Source organism: Lipotes vexillifer, unplaced genomic scaffold, assembly GCF_000442215.2.
Source record: "Lipotes vexillifer unplaced genomic scaffold, Lipotes_vexillifer_v1.1 scaffold1258, whole genome shotgun sequence".
NCBI lineage: Eukaryota > Metazoa > Chordata > Mammalia > Artiodactyla > Lipotidae > Lipotes > Lipotes vexillifer.
In genome coordinates, this window is record NW_006773444.1 from 186,655 (window position 1) to 204,013 (window position 17,359).

The 17,359-nt window shown below is 47.0% G+C and overlaps 1 protein-coding gene across 9 annotated transcripts in view; it reads left to right on the forward strand.

The window, feature by feature from the left end:
• The first annotated feature begins 2,807 nt into the window (after positions 1 to 2,807).
• IKZF1 (IKAROS family zinc finger 1) overlaps positions 2,808 to 17,359 on the forward strand; it is a 77,329-nt gene continuing 62,777 nt past the window's right edge. For 8 of the 9 annotated variants that reach the window (XM_007448325.1, XM_007448327.1, XM_007448328.1 and 5 more), the window contains exons 1-2: positions 2,808 to 2,847; positions 10,968 to 11,087. In XM_007448325.1, coding sequence (XP_007448387.1) covers positions 2,808 to 2,847; positions 10,968 to 11,087 — 160 coding nt within the window. Of the gene's footprint in view, positions 2,848 to 10,220; positions 10,252 to 10,967; positions 11,088 to 17,359 lie in introns of those variants that run through there. The other variant, XM_007448326.1, reaches the window with a different exon arrangement.

The following is a 17,359-nucleotide window of genomic DNA, read 5'->3' on the forward strand; positions in this document are numbered from 1 at the left end:
TCACAGGGCTGGTGTGGACTGTGCCCTAATCCTTACGAATCTCAAAACGATGGTGCCAACAAAACATTCGTCCAGTCAAGGGGGGCGGCCCGTAAGCACAGCCCCAGGACTGCAGTGGCTGCAGGCCTACACATCGTGGGTCCGTGTAGGGTTGGTAGAGAGTGCATTTGGAAGTCTAAGTGAGTCTGAGGACCTAACAGTTCCACATGGAGGTTGCAGACATTCAGTGAAAATGGAAACAGGCCTGTGACAGGGATCCTGCATCCTCTGATCGCTGGGGTCGGCTGCCTACCACGCCCACTGTCCAGAGCACCAATGGACACTGAAGCAGGGCTGGATCCAGGAGGGTGCGCTCGCCCTGCCCCCTCGGAACACACAGGTGCACGCGCCCACCCTTAGCCACGGGCCCAGAGCATCCTTTTGCTGCTTTGTGACATGTTCTCACATCTCCCCACCTGAAGAGACCGATGCACCAAGGGGAGCCGGGAGTGGGTAGATTTTGCCCCGACAGTGAACCCAGAGGGTCCATAGGGTCCGGTGGGCTAGAAGGCACCTTCTCCGGCAGGGCTGGGGTGGGGGGCCATCAGCTGGGCCTTACGAAACATTTTCTCTTTTTACTCGGAAATTACTTGAATATACAGTAGGGTATTGAGAAAATCAGTCCCTGCCACTGAGCAGTGCGCAGTCATTAAAACAAGAATATTGATGCATATTTGTCAATTAAAAAGATGCATGTAGTATTAAATGAAAAAATTGTTTTACAGCAGTTTATTTGGAATATGTTTAGTGTCCTGTTCTTCTAAAAAGTTCTGTGTGTACACACACACACATACACACACAGAAAAAATGTAGTAGTCCTAAGTAGTGGAAATTATGGGCATTTACTTGCCTCTGTTTTAAAACAGTTGTAAAATATGTATCACTCGCATAGCAGAAAAAAAGTTCAAAGTCAACAAAATAAAAATTGGGAGATAGAGTATCATTTGTTGCTGCAACATTTGATTTCTATCTACTATATGTCGCCCCGTCAATACGGGGACACTTTAGAACTGGTTTGTGATATTTCACTGTAAAATACCGTGTTTGTCTTCAGAAAGCTGAATCTTGTATTAATGCTGCACAGTGAACACAAAGGTTTTTCTCATTTGAGTCTGTCTTGTTTCTTTAGAATTGTTTCAGCACGTTTCAGAAGAATCATAGGTTTTTTACCTTTTTTACTGCTAAAAGGATGTGAGACTTTGGACACATTGCTTTTTGGTGACCCTAGACAGGTTTCGTGTTTGCTTCTGGGGCTAGTTTGTCTGGCTTTGCTTTTGGTGGACCCTTAGTCTTGGGGCTGAAACACAAGTGAGCCATGGGGACTTTTTCCCTTCTGGGGTCATGGGCTGTACCCCAAAGGCCCACACTTGCCTTGGAAATTCGAGTCACAGCTCAGACTAGTGCAATGGCTTTTTCAGGAATAGATGCAAACCCTTCCCCATCCAGAGCCAGTGCTGGTCATCCGTGACCCTTCGTGACTAGTACCGCCAGGACTGAAACTGAAAATCTGTATTCCGAATGCACCATGATGGCTGTTACATACACACACACATGGCCTCTGTCTGCTCAGAGCTGTAGCCTCCCCTGAGAGGGTCAGACCCCCTGAACCTTCCATCGCTGTGCAGGCATCTGCCGAGAACAGGCCTGAAAGCGCAGACACACACATCTGAACGGGAGAGACAGAGGTGGTCCCCCAGAAGGAAGTGAGCTGATTTCGAGTCAAAACAGACTTCGTTGGCTGGTTGGAGAAGGCACTCTTCTGAAGGTTGTCCAGCAGAGCATAAACACGCAGACTTGGTGGAGGTCATCTGCTGCTGGGCCCCAGCTTTCCTATCCACAGAGCCTCCAGATGTCACCTACCGGGGCTACCTGAGACCTGTGAGGTGCAGGCCAGGCCCCTGAGTGCAGAACGCAGCCATCCCTCCCTCCTGCTCGGCTGACGTGGCCTCTCCCCGGTGTTTGTGGTGGCCGCGAGCGGAATGGTCCCCATCGCCACCCAAGGGCAGCTCCTCCAGGCTCGCTTTCTCTCTTTCCACCCGCCTGAGGAGCCAGCCACGTGTCAGCAGAACAGGAAGGTCTGGGCGCTCTCCGGGTCCGGTTTGGCAGCCGTCGTGAGGTTTCCTACTCCCCGCATCGGAGCCTGGCAGAGTCTCAGGCAGGGGCCCTGAAAGAGCGGGGGACAAAGCCAGCGGCGCGAGGCCCATCTGCCAGGCTGGAGGTGTATTTATTATTGATGGACGGAGCACGGTGGCTGCTCATATATGCAGCCCTGCCTGGGTAAATGAGACATTCTTCAGCAAATTGCTTCGTTTTTTGATTGCTGATTGTACGCGTGTCACCAAGCTGACTCAAGGTTCATCGATGCATGCTCAGTAAATTAGAAAGAACATAACTGTGGATCAGCCCAGAGAATGAATTCTGTGCCTACAATGACCCAGGGCCATTTAATTTTCTGCTTAATTTTGTTGCAGTCAGTTTGCATTTTGGGTTATTATGCAGTAGGAAATTAACAATAAATAACAAATTTGGTCCTCCTGTCCTTGTAATGATATTTTTATAAATCTTTGTAATGCTGTTTTTAAAAGGATCAAGGTCTGTGCCAGTCTGATACTCCAGCGAGTGTGTGAGGAGGAAAATGCATTATTCTTGGTAGATAGCCTCGTTGTTAAAGAGCTCAGCCCTTATCTCCCTTTCTCTCTCTCGTATCTTATGAGTAATTTGCTTTCAACTAAAATCCCTTCCTCTCTTTCTCAGATAACCCAAGGACCATGGATGCTGATGAGGGTCAAGACATGTCCCAAGTTTCAGGTGAGAGCTGGTGAGATGCCCATATGGGGAGGCCAGGAAGCCGGCTCCAGTGGGCACCCAAAGCCAAGGTGCTTGCTGGGGGACGGGGGAGGTAGAGGGCTGTCCTGCCAAAGGAAAGGCTGAGATGGAATTGGTATCCATGTTTCACTTCAGCTCTTAGAGATTATCCCAGTGTGAGAACCTGGACAGAAAAATCTCCCTCCCAGATAAAACTGGTTTTCCTGTTACATCTGCGAGCAACTTGGAAAGGATTCAATCTATGTCGATACTCTGGGGGAGCAGAAAGGACGGGTGATCTGCCCTAGAGTCCAAACACAGGCCAGTGAAGGTGCTTGAAAGAGAGAGAGAAAGATGGAGGGAGGAGGTGGAAGGGAGACAAGGAGAAAGTAGATTGGAAAACAGAGTTTGGGGCACAATTCAGGATATTTGCTAAACGTGGCAACAACACTGCCCCAGTCACCATAAGTTTATTTCAAGCCCTATTGGACATAGCTCCTCCCATCCCGGGAGACCCGGGGCCTGGGGCAGTCCTGGGAGATGAGGCCCAAGGTTGGATCACGCTGTCCTGCTGGGCGATGCCTGTGCACTGGTTCCCCCAGCCGGTCTAGCCAAGCCTGCCCGGCTCCATATTCATGGGCCCAGGAAGCCCACTGTCTGGCTAGCCCTGAACCTGGATGTGTCCGCAGCAGTCGGGTTTTCAGTATTTTATATTCTCCGGTGTCAGGCCCATGGTCAATCCCAGGTAAGCCTCTCTGCTAGAATGGCCCATGTGGTCCTCTGGGCATGGCCAACCTGCCCCCACTGGTTTCCAAGTTGTGACTGAATTCTGCGTCTGGGCCTCGGTCCGTCCTGGTGATGGAGATCCGGGCTGAGCGTGTGGCTGCCACTCTGCCTGCCCGCTGCTCCCAGGAGATGGGCAGGAGGGGAGAGTCAAGTTCCCTCAACCTGGAGACGGCCTCCTGCAGCCCACGGCCCCCCCTGCTCTGTCCCTGCCACTCCTGTCATTTAGAAAGTCTGGATTGAACTCTCCAGGCTGTGAGGTGCCAGCAGACTCCTGGTTTTCAGCTGTGGCATGTAGGCAGTTGATGGACAGTTGGAGGACGTGAACATTGGTCAACACGTTTGGCCTTATCTGTAGAAACGAAAGTTGTGTTGGAGGAGTCAGCCCAGGAGACATGGTCGCACACAGGCACGGGGCGTTTCTGCCGATGCTCACTGCAGCGTTGGTGCTGATACTGGGAAACTTTGGCCCCTCCGCGCCCTTGTTCGTTCAGCTCTGAGCAGTGAGGGCCATCTGAACATAGTCATGTGGGGAGACATCCAAGATGTATGTGAAGGTGAGAAAAGCGTGTTTCAGGATGATATGCAGAGTATGATCCCATCCTTTGAAATGAAAACATATCACGCACACACACACACACACACACACACACACACACACACACACACTTTCCACATGCCTGTATATATGTTTAGGAAAATTTTGGAGTGATACTTATTAAACATGCACTTCCTCTTGGAAGACTGAGGATGGGAGGAGGGGATGGGTTAGAGAAGAAGGGGACGGAGACTTTGGCTTTTCACCTTCTACCTTTCAGCATTATTTGGATATATTTCCCTTAAACACATACTTTGTTTCTTAAATGTAAGTAGAACAGCAACAACAATAAAGCTATTTAAAAAAACAAAAATTTTTGCTCTCTGGAGCCTCTCCTACGGCTTGGCCAGGATCTGATAGCTGCTGGTAGATGCAGTCTAAGCTGAAGGAGAGGTGAGCCCCATTCCCTGGAATTGCAGACCATGGCTCGAGGTGATGAGAGGGCCAGAAACACGAGATGTTAAACGTCCCAAAGGCGCAAAGAGACCCCTTCGTGGTTTCTGATCCTCTGTGTTCCCCTGGCACCTTCGTCTTGGGTGCCTTCCAGATTGGCGTCTTACATGATGCATTGAGGAGGAGGGCCCTTGGGTCCATGCAGACTCTGCTGTCCCAAAGGCAAAGCCGAAAGCCTGAGCCTGGGCTGGCATCTCTAGGAACTTTTGTAGGAGAATGACCAGTCAGTATTCTGATTCCCTCAGTTGGTAACAAACATAACAAAACCCTCATTTTCTTCTCCTATTTTTCTTGCCCTTAACATTATGCTAAACACTCAATTTGTTTGGAAGTGGCTAAAGAGAAGGTTGGCAGGGGGTGGAGTCAAGAGTGAGGTTGGCCTGAAAAAGCCAACTCTTCTTTGGTTTAAAAAAGATTCAAGATTTGGTCTGAAATTTACTTTTGTATACTCCTAGCAAAGGAAATGCTACTTGCAGTACTTTACACAAATAGTCCGTTGGATTGTGTTAAGCTTGGAGCATTCTAAACAGAAATTAGAGCATTTAAAGAGTTGTGCCCTTTTTAAAAAATTTTTTAAATTTATTTATTTATATTTTGGCTGCGTTGGGTCTTCATTGCTGCACGCGGGCTTTCTCTAGTTGCGGTGACGGGGCTACTCTTCGTTGCGGTGCGCGGGCTTCTCACTGTGGTGGCTTCTCTTGTTGCGGAGCACGGGCTCTAGGCGCGCGGGCTTCAGTGGTTGTGGCTAGCGGGCTCTAGCGCGCGGGCTCAGTAGTTGTGGTGCGTGGGCTCAGTAGTTGTGGCTCGCAGGCTCAGTAGTTGTGGCTCACAGGCTCTAGAGTGCAGGCTCAGTAGTTGTGGCACACGGGCTCAGTTGCTCCGCGGCATGTGGGATCTTCCAGGACCAGGACTCGAACCCGTGTCCCCTTCGTTGGCAGGCGAATTCTTAAGCACTGTTCCACCAGGGAAGCCCAAATTGTGCCATTTTTACTAGAGATTTGAAGCATACTTTTTCTACTTCTTGCTGCTTCTCCAATACAATCCTTGTAATGATCACTTTTCCTTTTTGATTTCTAAAATGGAGGAAGGTGGCAGTAAGTTGTAGAATAAGGATGTACATTTAGCCAAACAGAAGTTAAATTTTTGATTTATATGAGGAATATGTTCTGAATCATCCCCTTTCCCCACAAAATTATTCCTTGTTATATGCTGCTCCCAAAAAAGAAAAATAGATTTTTTTCTAAGTTGAACCCTACGAAATTGCCATTATCGTAGGTAAAAAACGTTCCAACACCCGCAATTTCATAGGAGTCCACCTAATCTATGTGCACTACTCCCTTGAAAAATAGAGAAGTACTTAATACCTAACTTTTTTTTCAAACTACCCGTTCCTTTCTTCCCTGGGATTTATCCTAAATGTGGACTGAGCCCTGGTTTACAGGGTCTTGCATATAGTAGACACTCAATAAATATTTACCCACTTGCATCCACCAGAGTCGGGAAATGCTCTTGAATAGGCTTGGAGGAGAGTGTGTCTAAAGCAAAGCCATCCTTTCCTTTAGGGCGCATCTCCTTCATTCTCTGGGTAAGTTTCCTATTGCTTTCTCTGTCTCTGTTTTCTTTGGCCCACTTTCCAAATTATTGGTTATGCGTGTGGTTTATGGTTTGTTTTGGGTTCTAAGGGAAGAGGCAGCCTGTGGGAGGACGGGAATTGTGAGGCCCGTATCAGCACCTCATCTGTGCCTCCAGCTCTGAGACCTGAAACCGTTCTCCATGCCTCCTGGACCACTGTGTGTCCTCTGCAAAATGGGGGACTGGAGCCAGTTGAGCTTAGAGGGTGCTCAGACTCCTGGGGCCCTATGGGATGTTTTCTTAGTGGTTGTTTGTAATGTTCGTTGGAACAAGGAAACAAGAACTATGCTCTGTAGACATCCATCGCCTGCCTGGGAAATGAGGCTCATCTCTGTTGAAGTGTCAGTGCAAGTGTTAATCAGAGTAAATCACATTGATTGAGTGCTTGAGATTTGCCAAACACCACCCTCGGCATTTTTCTCCTTTCAACTTTACAAGAATCCCATGAAGAAGATACAGGGACCGTCTTCAATTCACAGGGAGCTGAGACTCACAGATTCAATAACCAATCAGAAGTCCCACAGGAGCCAGACATGACACTGAGTAGGAGCTTCCCCACTATTCTGTGGAGTCTATTTTCTGAGTTGTTATTTACACCCAGGAATTATGTTCTCCTGGGTAACTGTGCATAGTAAAAACTCATCCACTAGGGAGAAAGGGAATCACAGAACTTTGTTGGGCGAATTATAATCTACTTGAGGAATATTTGCTTGCTGTTGATAAGCTAATTATACAATTTTCTCATCTGATTTGCCCAAAATGCTTCTCATAGGTAAAGCTTTATTTGAAACATGGGTAGTAGGTAACTTGCATAGAAATTGGTAAGAAGTTTCTTTCACTTTTCCTAAATAAGTAAAGTGACCTCTCACCTCCTAAATTCTTCCATTTCAATACTTGATTTCTCACTGTCTGCAGTTCTGCGTGTCTGTGTGACATTGTACATGCACTTGGGGGACACATGGGCACTTGGTGCTGTGCATACCTCTTTCTATAGGATGTTACATTTACAAAATAATACCATAAGCTTATTTAGCATATCAGCATCCATGCACTTTATTATTTTATCCTCACAACAACCTTGTGAGCTAAGCCAAAATCATGTTTTTTAGCCTCATTTTACTCTTGAGGAAAGAGTCTTAAAGAAGTGACTTATTATGGAATCTGTCTTATAATTGGTCAAATCTTAGCTGTACCCCGTGTCAACTAACTTCTAGTCACAGTGTGTTAATATCTGCTATGTGTTGACTTGATTTAATAACTTCATTTTCTTATCTTTTATCATGGTGTTGTATTTTATACCTGGTGTTGTATTTTAAGTGGTTAACTGGATAAATTGGTTTAAAATCAACACATAAAAATATGTTTACTCCCCATGAAGGTTTCGATGAAGTGGTGGAGGTTCATCGTGGAAATCTCCAGCAGGGAAAGGATCCCAGGGTCGCTGAGTACCAAGGCTCAAGCCAGTGATTAATGCTTCAGTAGCCGCTGCTCAAACTTGGGGGCTTTTAGGCAAATCAGATGAGCTCTTAAAAACCATCACAGAGTGCAGGCGAGCTGAGGCTGAATTCCAGCAGGGCTCGTGACAGGCACGCGGCTGTCTCACCTCGCTCTCTTCCAGTACTGACTTTTTACCAGATGCCCCTGCACACGCCGAGACTGATGTTTTATTCTCGCTGCTTCTGCATGGGGAGCTCCTATGGATCGACCCGACCCAGGGTATTTAGAATCATGGTCCCTACTGTTTCCATTATTCCTTTTTCTCCCCCGTGTAGGAAACAATGAAAGCGCTGAGATGCTGCCAGACTGCTGGGCTGTAGCTCAGCACAGGAGCCCAGCCAGGCGGAAGCACGCCTAGGATCTCACCAAGTTCTAGTTGGTCCTGTTCCCAAGAAACGAATCAGCTAAATTTGAAAAAAGATTATGTGGATGCATTTTTCACATGAGTGGAGGAGAGAGACCACATCCCTTCACTGGATAAATCCCGATTCTTTATGATGCTCCCTTGGTTTCCTCGTGCCCGGGCATCTAAATTGATCCCAGAGTTCTCCAGTGTTATCATCAGGAAGCTCAGAATAAAAAACAAAACAAAACATGAATACAGTCTAGTTTCTCAGTGTCCTGCTCCCAGCCCGTAACCATGACAGCTGGTTAATCAGAAAGGTGAACGTGCACACCCCACACTCTGTACCTTTAATGATCCAGTCAGTTTGTTGGGCCAGAGTTCCCATGGTCAGTTCTGTGGAGGCTCCTTGGGGGTCTTCGCAGAAGCAAGTAGCCTGGGCCTCTGGTCCTTCAGCCAGAGGCTGAAGATGGGCACAGAAGACGGGTTTCGTATGTTGAAGTTCTGTGTAAGAACTAGAGATTTTCACCCGAAGTGAAGTAAGTCAGACAGAGAAAGACAAATATCATATGATATCGCTTATATGCGGAATCTAAAATATGATACAAATCAACGTACCTATGAAACAGAAACAAACTCACAGACGTAGACAACAAACTTGTGGTTATCAAAGGGGAAAGGGGGACAGAGATGAATTAGAAGTTTGGAATTAACAGATACACTCTACTATACATAAAATAGACAAACAACAGGGTCCTACTATATAGCAGAGGGAACTGTATTCAATATCTTCTAAGAACCTATCATGGAAAAGAATCTGTAAAAGAATATGTGTGTGTGTGTGTATATGTATAACTGAATCACTTTGCTGTATACCTGAAACTAACACAATATTGTAAATCAACTTTACTTCAATAATTAAAAAAATATATTATTCTTACCAAAAAAAAAATTGAAGAAGAGTCCTCTGCCACCTCCCTGAAGTCCTCAAGGTTTGAAGACCACAGCTCTAGGAAATCAGAAGGAAAAAAGAGTTATCAGTTGGTCATATGCTTCCTGCAGGCTCCTGTTCAGAGCTTTGGCCCACCTGTACAGGTGAACAGAAACACTGCGTCTTTAGCTGTGTTGCTACTTTTAAAGTCTTCCTTTTAGGGCGATGGAAATATTACTGATGTAATGCACATTTAGTGTAACACGAACACTTGAGTCAATTTCTCTCTGGCCTTTGGCTTTTCCTTGGGAAATTCTTATCAGCCTGCCCCACCTTTAACTATCCATCTTGTATTGGCTATCCAAATATACCCAATAATGCTCTTTCTGAAAATATGCCAATTGAGGTAATTACCGCTAAGCTGGAATATTAAACTGTGATGTCTGTTTGCTAGAGAATGCGATGCTATTCCCCAAAGCGTCGCCTTGGTGCCTTGCAGCTTCTCTTTTAAATTATGCCTGGAAGGGTCGTCTCCTATGCCGGGCTGTGTCACTTTCGCAGGTGGTTTATTCAAACAAACAAGACAATTTCACACTCTGCCTCGCCCTGTCTTCCAGGCTTGTCTTCCACAGCAGTGCTCATGGGCTATTCTGCATCCACTGGGGGCCTCACCAGCTCTTTCCTTGCCTGGGCTTATTGTCTCCTAACTCAATTTTAGGTAACATCTGTGTTAGAAGGTACAGGGGTTTCCATTTCGAAGGAGAAGGAGAATTTTCTACATATCTAGGCTTCCCGGTATTGAATTCTTGGGAGTGGGGGTGATTTCCCCATTTCTGGAGCTTCCGATGAAACATTATAATATAGTCAAAAATAGAGTCAGGCATCCTATAAAACCCTATCTCATTTGGTAAATCCTACTTTGTGAAGCAGCTTTTGGAGTTGTGTGGATTCTGTTTTGCTTTCATATTTTGAGGATAAAAAGTCCTGGTGGCAGACTCTCTGTGCAGGTGGGGCAGAATCGTGTCGATTCCCTGTTCATCCTCCTTCCAGGCTTCCCGGCCCCATCAAGTTAATCAAATCGGGCAGCTGGCAAAATACCTACCCCCTGGCTCTTGAAAAAGAGAGTGAACAGACCCAGAATGTGTAGCTCTGAGCAGGACACTCAATCTGGTGACCTTAAAAACGAAATAATATGAGGGTGTGGTGAGCAGGCTTGTAGGAGGGTAAAGTGGAACAAACTTACAGGGGAAAATATGGCCCTAACACGTGAAGAGGCTTAAAAATGTGGACCCAGGCATAAAACTCCTGGGGTTTATACTACGGTGATTCTTAAAAACGTGGACAGAAGCTGTCTGTTTGGAGTTTTACCACAGTGTTGTTTCATTAAAAAAAAAAAAAAAAAAAAAAAAAAACAGATTGAAAACAATGTAAGTTCAAAAGTAGAAAAAGGATTTAAATAAATCCTAGTGTGCCCATGCAGTGACGTATTACACAGACACCACAAAGTTATGGAAGTAGGGCCACTGGTTATGATGATGTCTAAAAAGTACAGTTTATTTTGATCAAGAAAATATGTCACCACGCATTATCCATAATATATAAGTATCCATGTGTGTGTACACACACGCACACACACACACACACCACAGTTTTAATAGTGGTGATCCCTAGGTGATATGTATTTTTCACATCTGTGTCCTCTCAGTTTTGGGTGTGGCAATGATATTATTTTATAAAAAGGAAAGCAGGTTCTAATCCCCAGAGAGAAACGTGAACTCAATCCAGTAACTCGAATGAAGCCAAACCACGGTGAGGCCCATCGCAGTGACCACCACCCCAGGGGTGACCATGTCCCCAGAGACTCAAGCTCCTAATTGCCTCCTCAGGGAAGGAAAGCCCCCCGGTGAGTGACACCCCCGACGATGGCGATGAACCCATGCCTGTCCCTGAAGACCTTTCCACCACGTCTGGAGGCCAGCAGAGCTCCAAGGGTGACAGAGGACTGGGTAAGTGGCCTCCTGTCCACAGACTGTCACGTGCTCTAGTCCTCCTGGACCTTTGTCTCTTTACAGTCATTTCACCTGTGGTTTCCCCTCAACCCCCATGTCAAGGAAACACAAAATGCAGGACAGGGCCCTACTGTATGCAGGACGGGAGACCCAGCTCAGTGTGGTCTTGAGCCCTATGTGGGAAGCAGTGTGGCCAAGCTGCGGAGCATCCCCCAAAGCAGGCACATCACTGGCCTCCTGTCCTCAGTGCACTGCAGCAACATCCAAGTTTATGGATTGTAGATAGGGAAAATTATCCATTTTATATGTAATGGCAATAGGGCTGTTCATTTTCATAGCTTTGGTTTAGAAGGAGCTGAATCTGGCCATTTTAAGTTACCCTTCTCATCTCTATTTCTTGAATGTCCAGTTTAACTGAAAGTAGAAAATTTGACAAGTATAAAAATTTTAACGTTAAAAAAAAATCTATATAATCTTGACTAGCGGACATTTACACGCCTTCTCCATAAAAGAATGTGTATGGAAGTATCTGCAATCTCTCCCCTGGTTAACCTACCCAGGCTACAGTTCATGGTGAGAAATCTCAGTCCACCCTCTTTAAGAAAACAGAGGCCCAGAGAAATTCAGTGAATTAGCCAAGGTCACATAGCAGAGTCAGAAGGAGACTCAGTTTCTGACTCAAAGACTGGTTTTCACTCCATTATACCCTATTCTCATCAGCTAATGAGTCAACAGTTCCTTGGAATACCTATCTTTTTTCTTTTTATAAAGATAGAACTGTGATGTTGAGAGCCACTTATCTACACAAAAGAGTATCATGAAGGGTACACAGGTGGAAATGAGGTAGGACAGGTAGGACAGATCTCATGTGGATCAGCTCATAAGAGCCACGGCCAAGGAGGGCACGTGTGTAAAGTTCTCGGGGTTCTGAAAATCGCCAGTTATTTTCCTGTAGGGCATCCTAATGTGATAACTAAGAAACATATTTTGTATGTTTTCATGTGTCTTGGAAACCAAATAGACTCTGGGTATTATGGTTCTTCTGTTTTAATTTAGCTATACAATTAGCTGTACAAACAGACAAAGATAGTGGCTAAAGCCCTTTGACGTAGATGAACCAAGAAAACATGTACATTTCTGAATTGCTTTTCCCTGTTAGAAAATGTATATGTGGGTGAGTAGGGGGAGAGAAGAAGGTCTGTGGATCTTGCCTTTTGTTCCACACACATCCTTTCAGCGTTTCCCAAAGCTGAGACACAAAAGAGCATATGCTTTATTGTAAATGATGCATTTATGTTTAAGATTGTCTTCTGTGTATTACAAGAGATACTAGTTTGTCATACACCCTGTACTGCTGCAAAGTTTCCTTTCAAGGCACATTTACATAAATTGAAAGATCAAATTTGGGCTTCCCTGGTGGCGCAGTGGTTGAGAGTCCGCCTGCCGATGCAGGGGACGCGGGTTCGTGGCCCGGTCCGGGAGGATCCCACGTGCCGCGGAGCGGCTGGGCCCGTGAGCCATGGCCGCTGAGCCTGCGCGTCCGGAGCCTGTGCTCCGCAACGGGAGAGGCCACAGTGGTGAGAGGCCCGCGTACCGCAAAAAAAAAGAGATCAAATTTAAATAAAAACATTAAGACAATGAGGGTGTGTATACATGCTAAAAATTTGCAAAGGCTCAGGGACCAAAAGCCAGAAGAAATTATGTGGATACGTACCCACTAACCATTTAAATGAACCGAGAACCCAGACATCAGAGTTAGGACTCTGGGGTCATTATGGAGAAACTGGGGAGCCCCCCCCGTCCCGCCCCCACACCGAAATCCCTGCAGCTGCTGTGTAGGCTGACAGCCCTAGTCACCTTGGGCAACCTGTAGAGAACTGAAAGTCGGGCCGGTTCCTGGAGAGTGGGCCTTCGTTATAAATGCCTTCATGGTCTAAATATGCTACCCCTTAAGAACTTCAAGTGGTGGGTGATCTGCCTTGGTAAGAGGTCATCAAGCCCCTGGTTCCAAGGCTGCGTTCTGGTGGTGAGCTTTGGGCTGGGTCCTGACAGGGCCCATGCAGGTGTGGCTGGGGGGGGGGGGGGGGGGGGGGGGGAATAAATTTAAAACAATAATATAGAGAGAAGAGAAAAATATAGGTATTTTATTGACACCTGAGTGAACATTAGGGGGGGGGGTGATCTCCCGCAGGCTCTCTCTAGTGCTTGCTCTCCATGCGACACAATGCTCACCCACTTCTTTCAGCGTAAGGTTTCTAAAGACTGAATTTCAGAGTTGTAAAACTTCAAACGCCCAAGCATCCTCTTTCCTTGGTTTGTAAACAGCGGCTGCGGTGTGGACAGGCAGGGAAGGTGGTTGGAAGTGGGGGCCAGGGATGGAGGAGTGATGGGTCACTGCCAGGAAACTAGAAAGGAGCAGACAGCGGGCAGGTTTAAGGAGACAGGTGAGTGGGAGAGAATCCCAGAAGACCAAGGAGTAGAGAGAAGCATCAAGGAAATCGACTGCTGTTCACGCTCGGCCAGTGAGCTTTAGAAACCATCCTTTATGGTTTTTGAAGGAAATCAGCTGGCTTGAGTAGGCGGTGGTAGGTTGTTTATTAAAGTGATGCATCTTAGGTAGCACTGAACAAATGAAGTATGTCAATAGTGTTAGGAGACCACTTTAAAAGATGGGGAATTCGAAGCTGGAAGGAAAAGGAAAGGCACTCAAAGGCACGTTTCCTCAGCTCCCTGGGAAGAAAGCAAAGGAAGGAGGGTCAGGGGACAGACAACAGGAAGCAGGAGCCCCGCCCTGCTCGGGGAGGGTGAGAGGGAGCCCTCCCTGCTGGGGGGGGCCCCTCCCTTCACAGAAGCCGGAGCAGCACAGCACAAAAAGGAAGAGCCAGGGAGAAGGCACCGGGGAGGATGGTGAGGAGGGCGGAGGCTGGCCCAGGAGAGGGTGCACCTGGGAGGGCAAGGGTGGAGCCTGGGTCCCTCCCAGGCAGACCTCTGAGCCTTGGTGCCCTCATTTCAAACTGGTGGCAGCATCAGAACTCAACTCACAGAATGGTCTCCAGGGGTAACTGAAAACATGCAAACTCGCTTTGCTGAAGACAGAATAACAAAGCCAAAAAGTAAAACAGACAGTAAAAGGCAGAAAAAGATCTTTTAAAGGTTTATGGGCAGAGTAAAGGAGCTTGTTGTAGCTTCCCCTGAGAGAGGGGAAAGGGAATGGATAAGATTTGCAGCACCAGGAATAGAAGAGGAATTTATGAATTAAAAAAAATGTGATCCAGAGGACAAGCAAACTGAAAAGACAGCCAAGAAGACGGGGGAGGGATCAGTTAGGAGAGGGCAAGACCAAGGAGAGATTGAGGTGCTGGCTACCCCCAGACCCAAGGTCCAGTCAAGGGTGCTGGCTTCTCCGGTGGAAATGTCAAGGAGAAATGGCGAGAGGCCAAAAGATGGGAGAACATGGGAAAGTCTTAGGTGATAATAGATCACTGGCTGTCTGTTTTAGAAAGAACCAGGGGATGCTTTTGAAAAGCTCTGAGCCCTCCTTACCAGTTTTAGACAAATCCAATCCCAACCAGGAGAACAGACCTGAGTAATGAACAAGTTGTTGGGAAAGGTAGAAACCAGCCCGCTAAGATGAGGAGGTAGCATCTCACTGGTGGCAGGTCATTCCCAGCATGAGAAAAGTAATGATTTTGCACCTCAAGTCTTCCCGCGGTCTTGAGGGAAGTCCTGGAGGACTGTGTGGAAAGGTGGTCAGGGGGAATAAGGCCAGGCCAAGACTGTTGCTCTCATCTGGCTCCATTTTCCTCTGGGTCTGAATAAGAGGACGCAAGGGTCTGACGTGCAGCGTGAAGAATGTAAGATAGACACAGGAGAGGACTTCCTGGCCATGAGGGATTTAGTCATCAGGACAGTCTACTTAATGAGATGCTAGCTCGTTCTTCTGAAGTGGTCTCTTTAAAAATGAGAGAAATCTCGCCTCTCTGAAGTGGGTGTGTATGAAACTGCTAAAACGGAGGATGCACTCAGTGACCTCCTAAGGCAACCCCCAAATTTACTCAGTCACCCATGGCAGGTGCCCTAGAGCAGTGGAAAATGGGTCGAGAGTTCTTCTGACAGCTGTTGACCAGGGGTGATTGAAAGTGTCTCGTGTAGAAATGATGTCAGGACGGGCGTCTAACAGGACTGAGTAAAGGAACGAAAAGCTTAGTTCTTTTCCTCCTTTATTCAATAACCCATACGTTGCTTTCTTCCTTCCGGCGTGGATTTTTACCCATTACTGCCTTACTCTCCCTTTGCTCGTGTGGGTTTCCCCGTCCTAAAATTGGGCAGGGGTCCTCCAGCTGCCGCATCCTATCAGTGAGTGCACAGGCCTGGAGAGGAAGGCTGAGGACTGCAGGCTGACTGGTTTCAGCCCCAAGAGAGGCTGTGAACAAAGTCAGAAGCCCCGTCCCCTTTGAGTGTAGATGGCTGGCAGGGAAGGAGGCTTGCTGGGCTGGAGCAGAGGAGACAGGGAGAGGCCAGAGATGGAGAAGAGAGATTTGAGGCCAGAAAACCAGATGGTACCCTAAGAGAGATGCCTGGCAAGGTTAGGATTTAGAATAGAATCAAAGGGAAGACCCAGGGGCAGAAGCCCAGTAATGCCCAGGGGGTGGTTGAATTAGCCGACGGCCAAAGACTCGAGGCTGGTTTGAGGTTGAAGGAGGCTTTCCAAATGGCTCGGTCGGCTCCATGGACAGACAGTCAGGATGACCTTGTGTAGTAGTCACTCGAATGCAGAGGGAGATGCGAGGTTGGGTGCCTTTTGAATACAGGGCGATGACGTGTGTTTGTGTGTGCCCTGCCACATTCTAGAATGTTCTTCCCTTGCTCAGGACCTACGCCCAAAGTAGGGCGGTGACAGCCATTGTTTCCTGGGTGGTTTATTGCAGGACGTAATTCCTGCAGGTCACATCCCCCAGAGTGGTGTTTGGAGCATTCTAGAAGCTGAATTCTTGCATCAGCTTGGGTTCTTGGGTCCTTCCCTTGGAAGACTTTGACCAGGATTTGATTCACCCTGGCAAAAATAGAAAGAAAAAAAAAAGTAGAAAAAAATCTGGCGTTCTTCCCCCTGGAATCCAAGAAAATGATTGTGTCTACACATAAATTCTCTTTTTTGGTCCATTCACTTGAAATAAACATTACTTTATTCCATCATGAGTTCCAGACCTAAAGTGTGAATCGTAAGAGGATTCATACGTTTTTCACTGGTGATTCTGGTACCAGACGTCACTTCTGTTTTAAAGTTCTAGGCAGGGCACCATGGCGGTGGCAGGATGGTGGGTGAGGGCTGTAACACCTCTCCACAGCCTGGGTCGATGGGAGATGCTGGAGAGAGTTTTTCACGGTGGAAAACAGTGGGCTTTGGTCTAATTGGAGCCGGGGCGCTGGCGTTTGAGTACGGATGCTGCGCCCGCTTATCTAATCAGCAGTTAGAGGAAGTCGTTTTTATCTGTACAATGCATCTCCTCTGAACCGAGAAACCCCATTTGAGCTCGGGAGAACTATTATCTCACAGCATCTGAGCATTAGCTGCAGCTGGTCTTGAGCTTGTTGGGATGGGATGTGAGCTGTGAAACAGTCTCACAGAGAAACCCATCCAGGGCTGAACTCCATCCAGGGCTCGGGTATCTTGGTTTCCAGGTTTCTTCTGAGGAACAGCTCAAAGCGTGTCCTTTAGATTCGTGTTCATGTCTCTGTTTCATTTAGTTCCTTATTCCTTTTCGTAGTTGACACATTGTGCAGTGCTTTTGATGGGGCACCTTTTAAAGCTTCTGTCATCTTCATGCTCCAATTTGCTGTCTCTGCCTGCGGTGCCTGCTGAAGACCACAGAGGTTACCATACATCACCAAACCAAGAGGAGGCCAGTTGGAAAGATTCTCATTTTCCTGAATTTCCCAAAACGTGAGACACAGCATCAAAAAAATATATATATATTTTGCCTACTGTCTAAGTCTTTCAAGTTTTGAAGAGGGAGACTATTATGTAGCAGGTTCCTGGCTTCCCATTTAAGAGTAAATGTTAAGTGTTTGCTGACCTCTGTTTTGTGGGGCAGTGCAAAACACCTGGAAATCATGATCTTTGTGGAACATCATGACGTGTTGGTACACGAAATTAAAGTAAGTGATTGTGTGCTGCATGGGGTACCATCCTGTACTGGGTTTTGGTAGATAAGGTGAGACCAGGCAGCAGAGGCTTCTGTGCATAGTGCCTGGGGGGGGGGGGGGGGGTG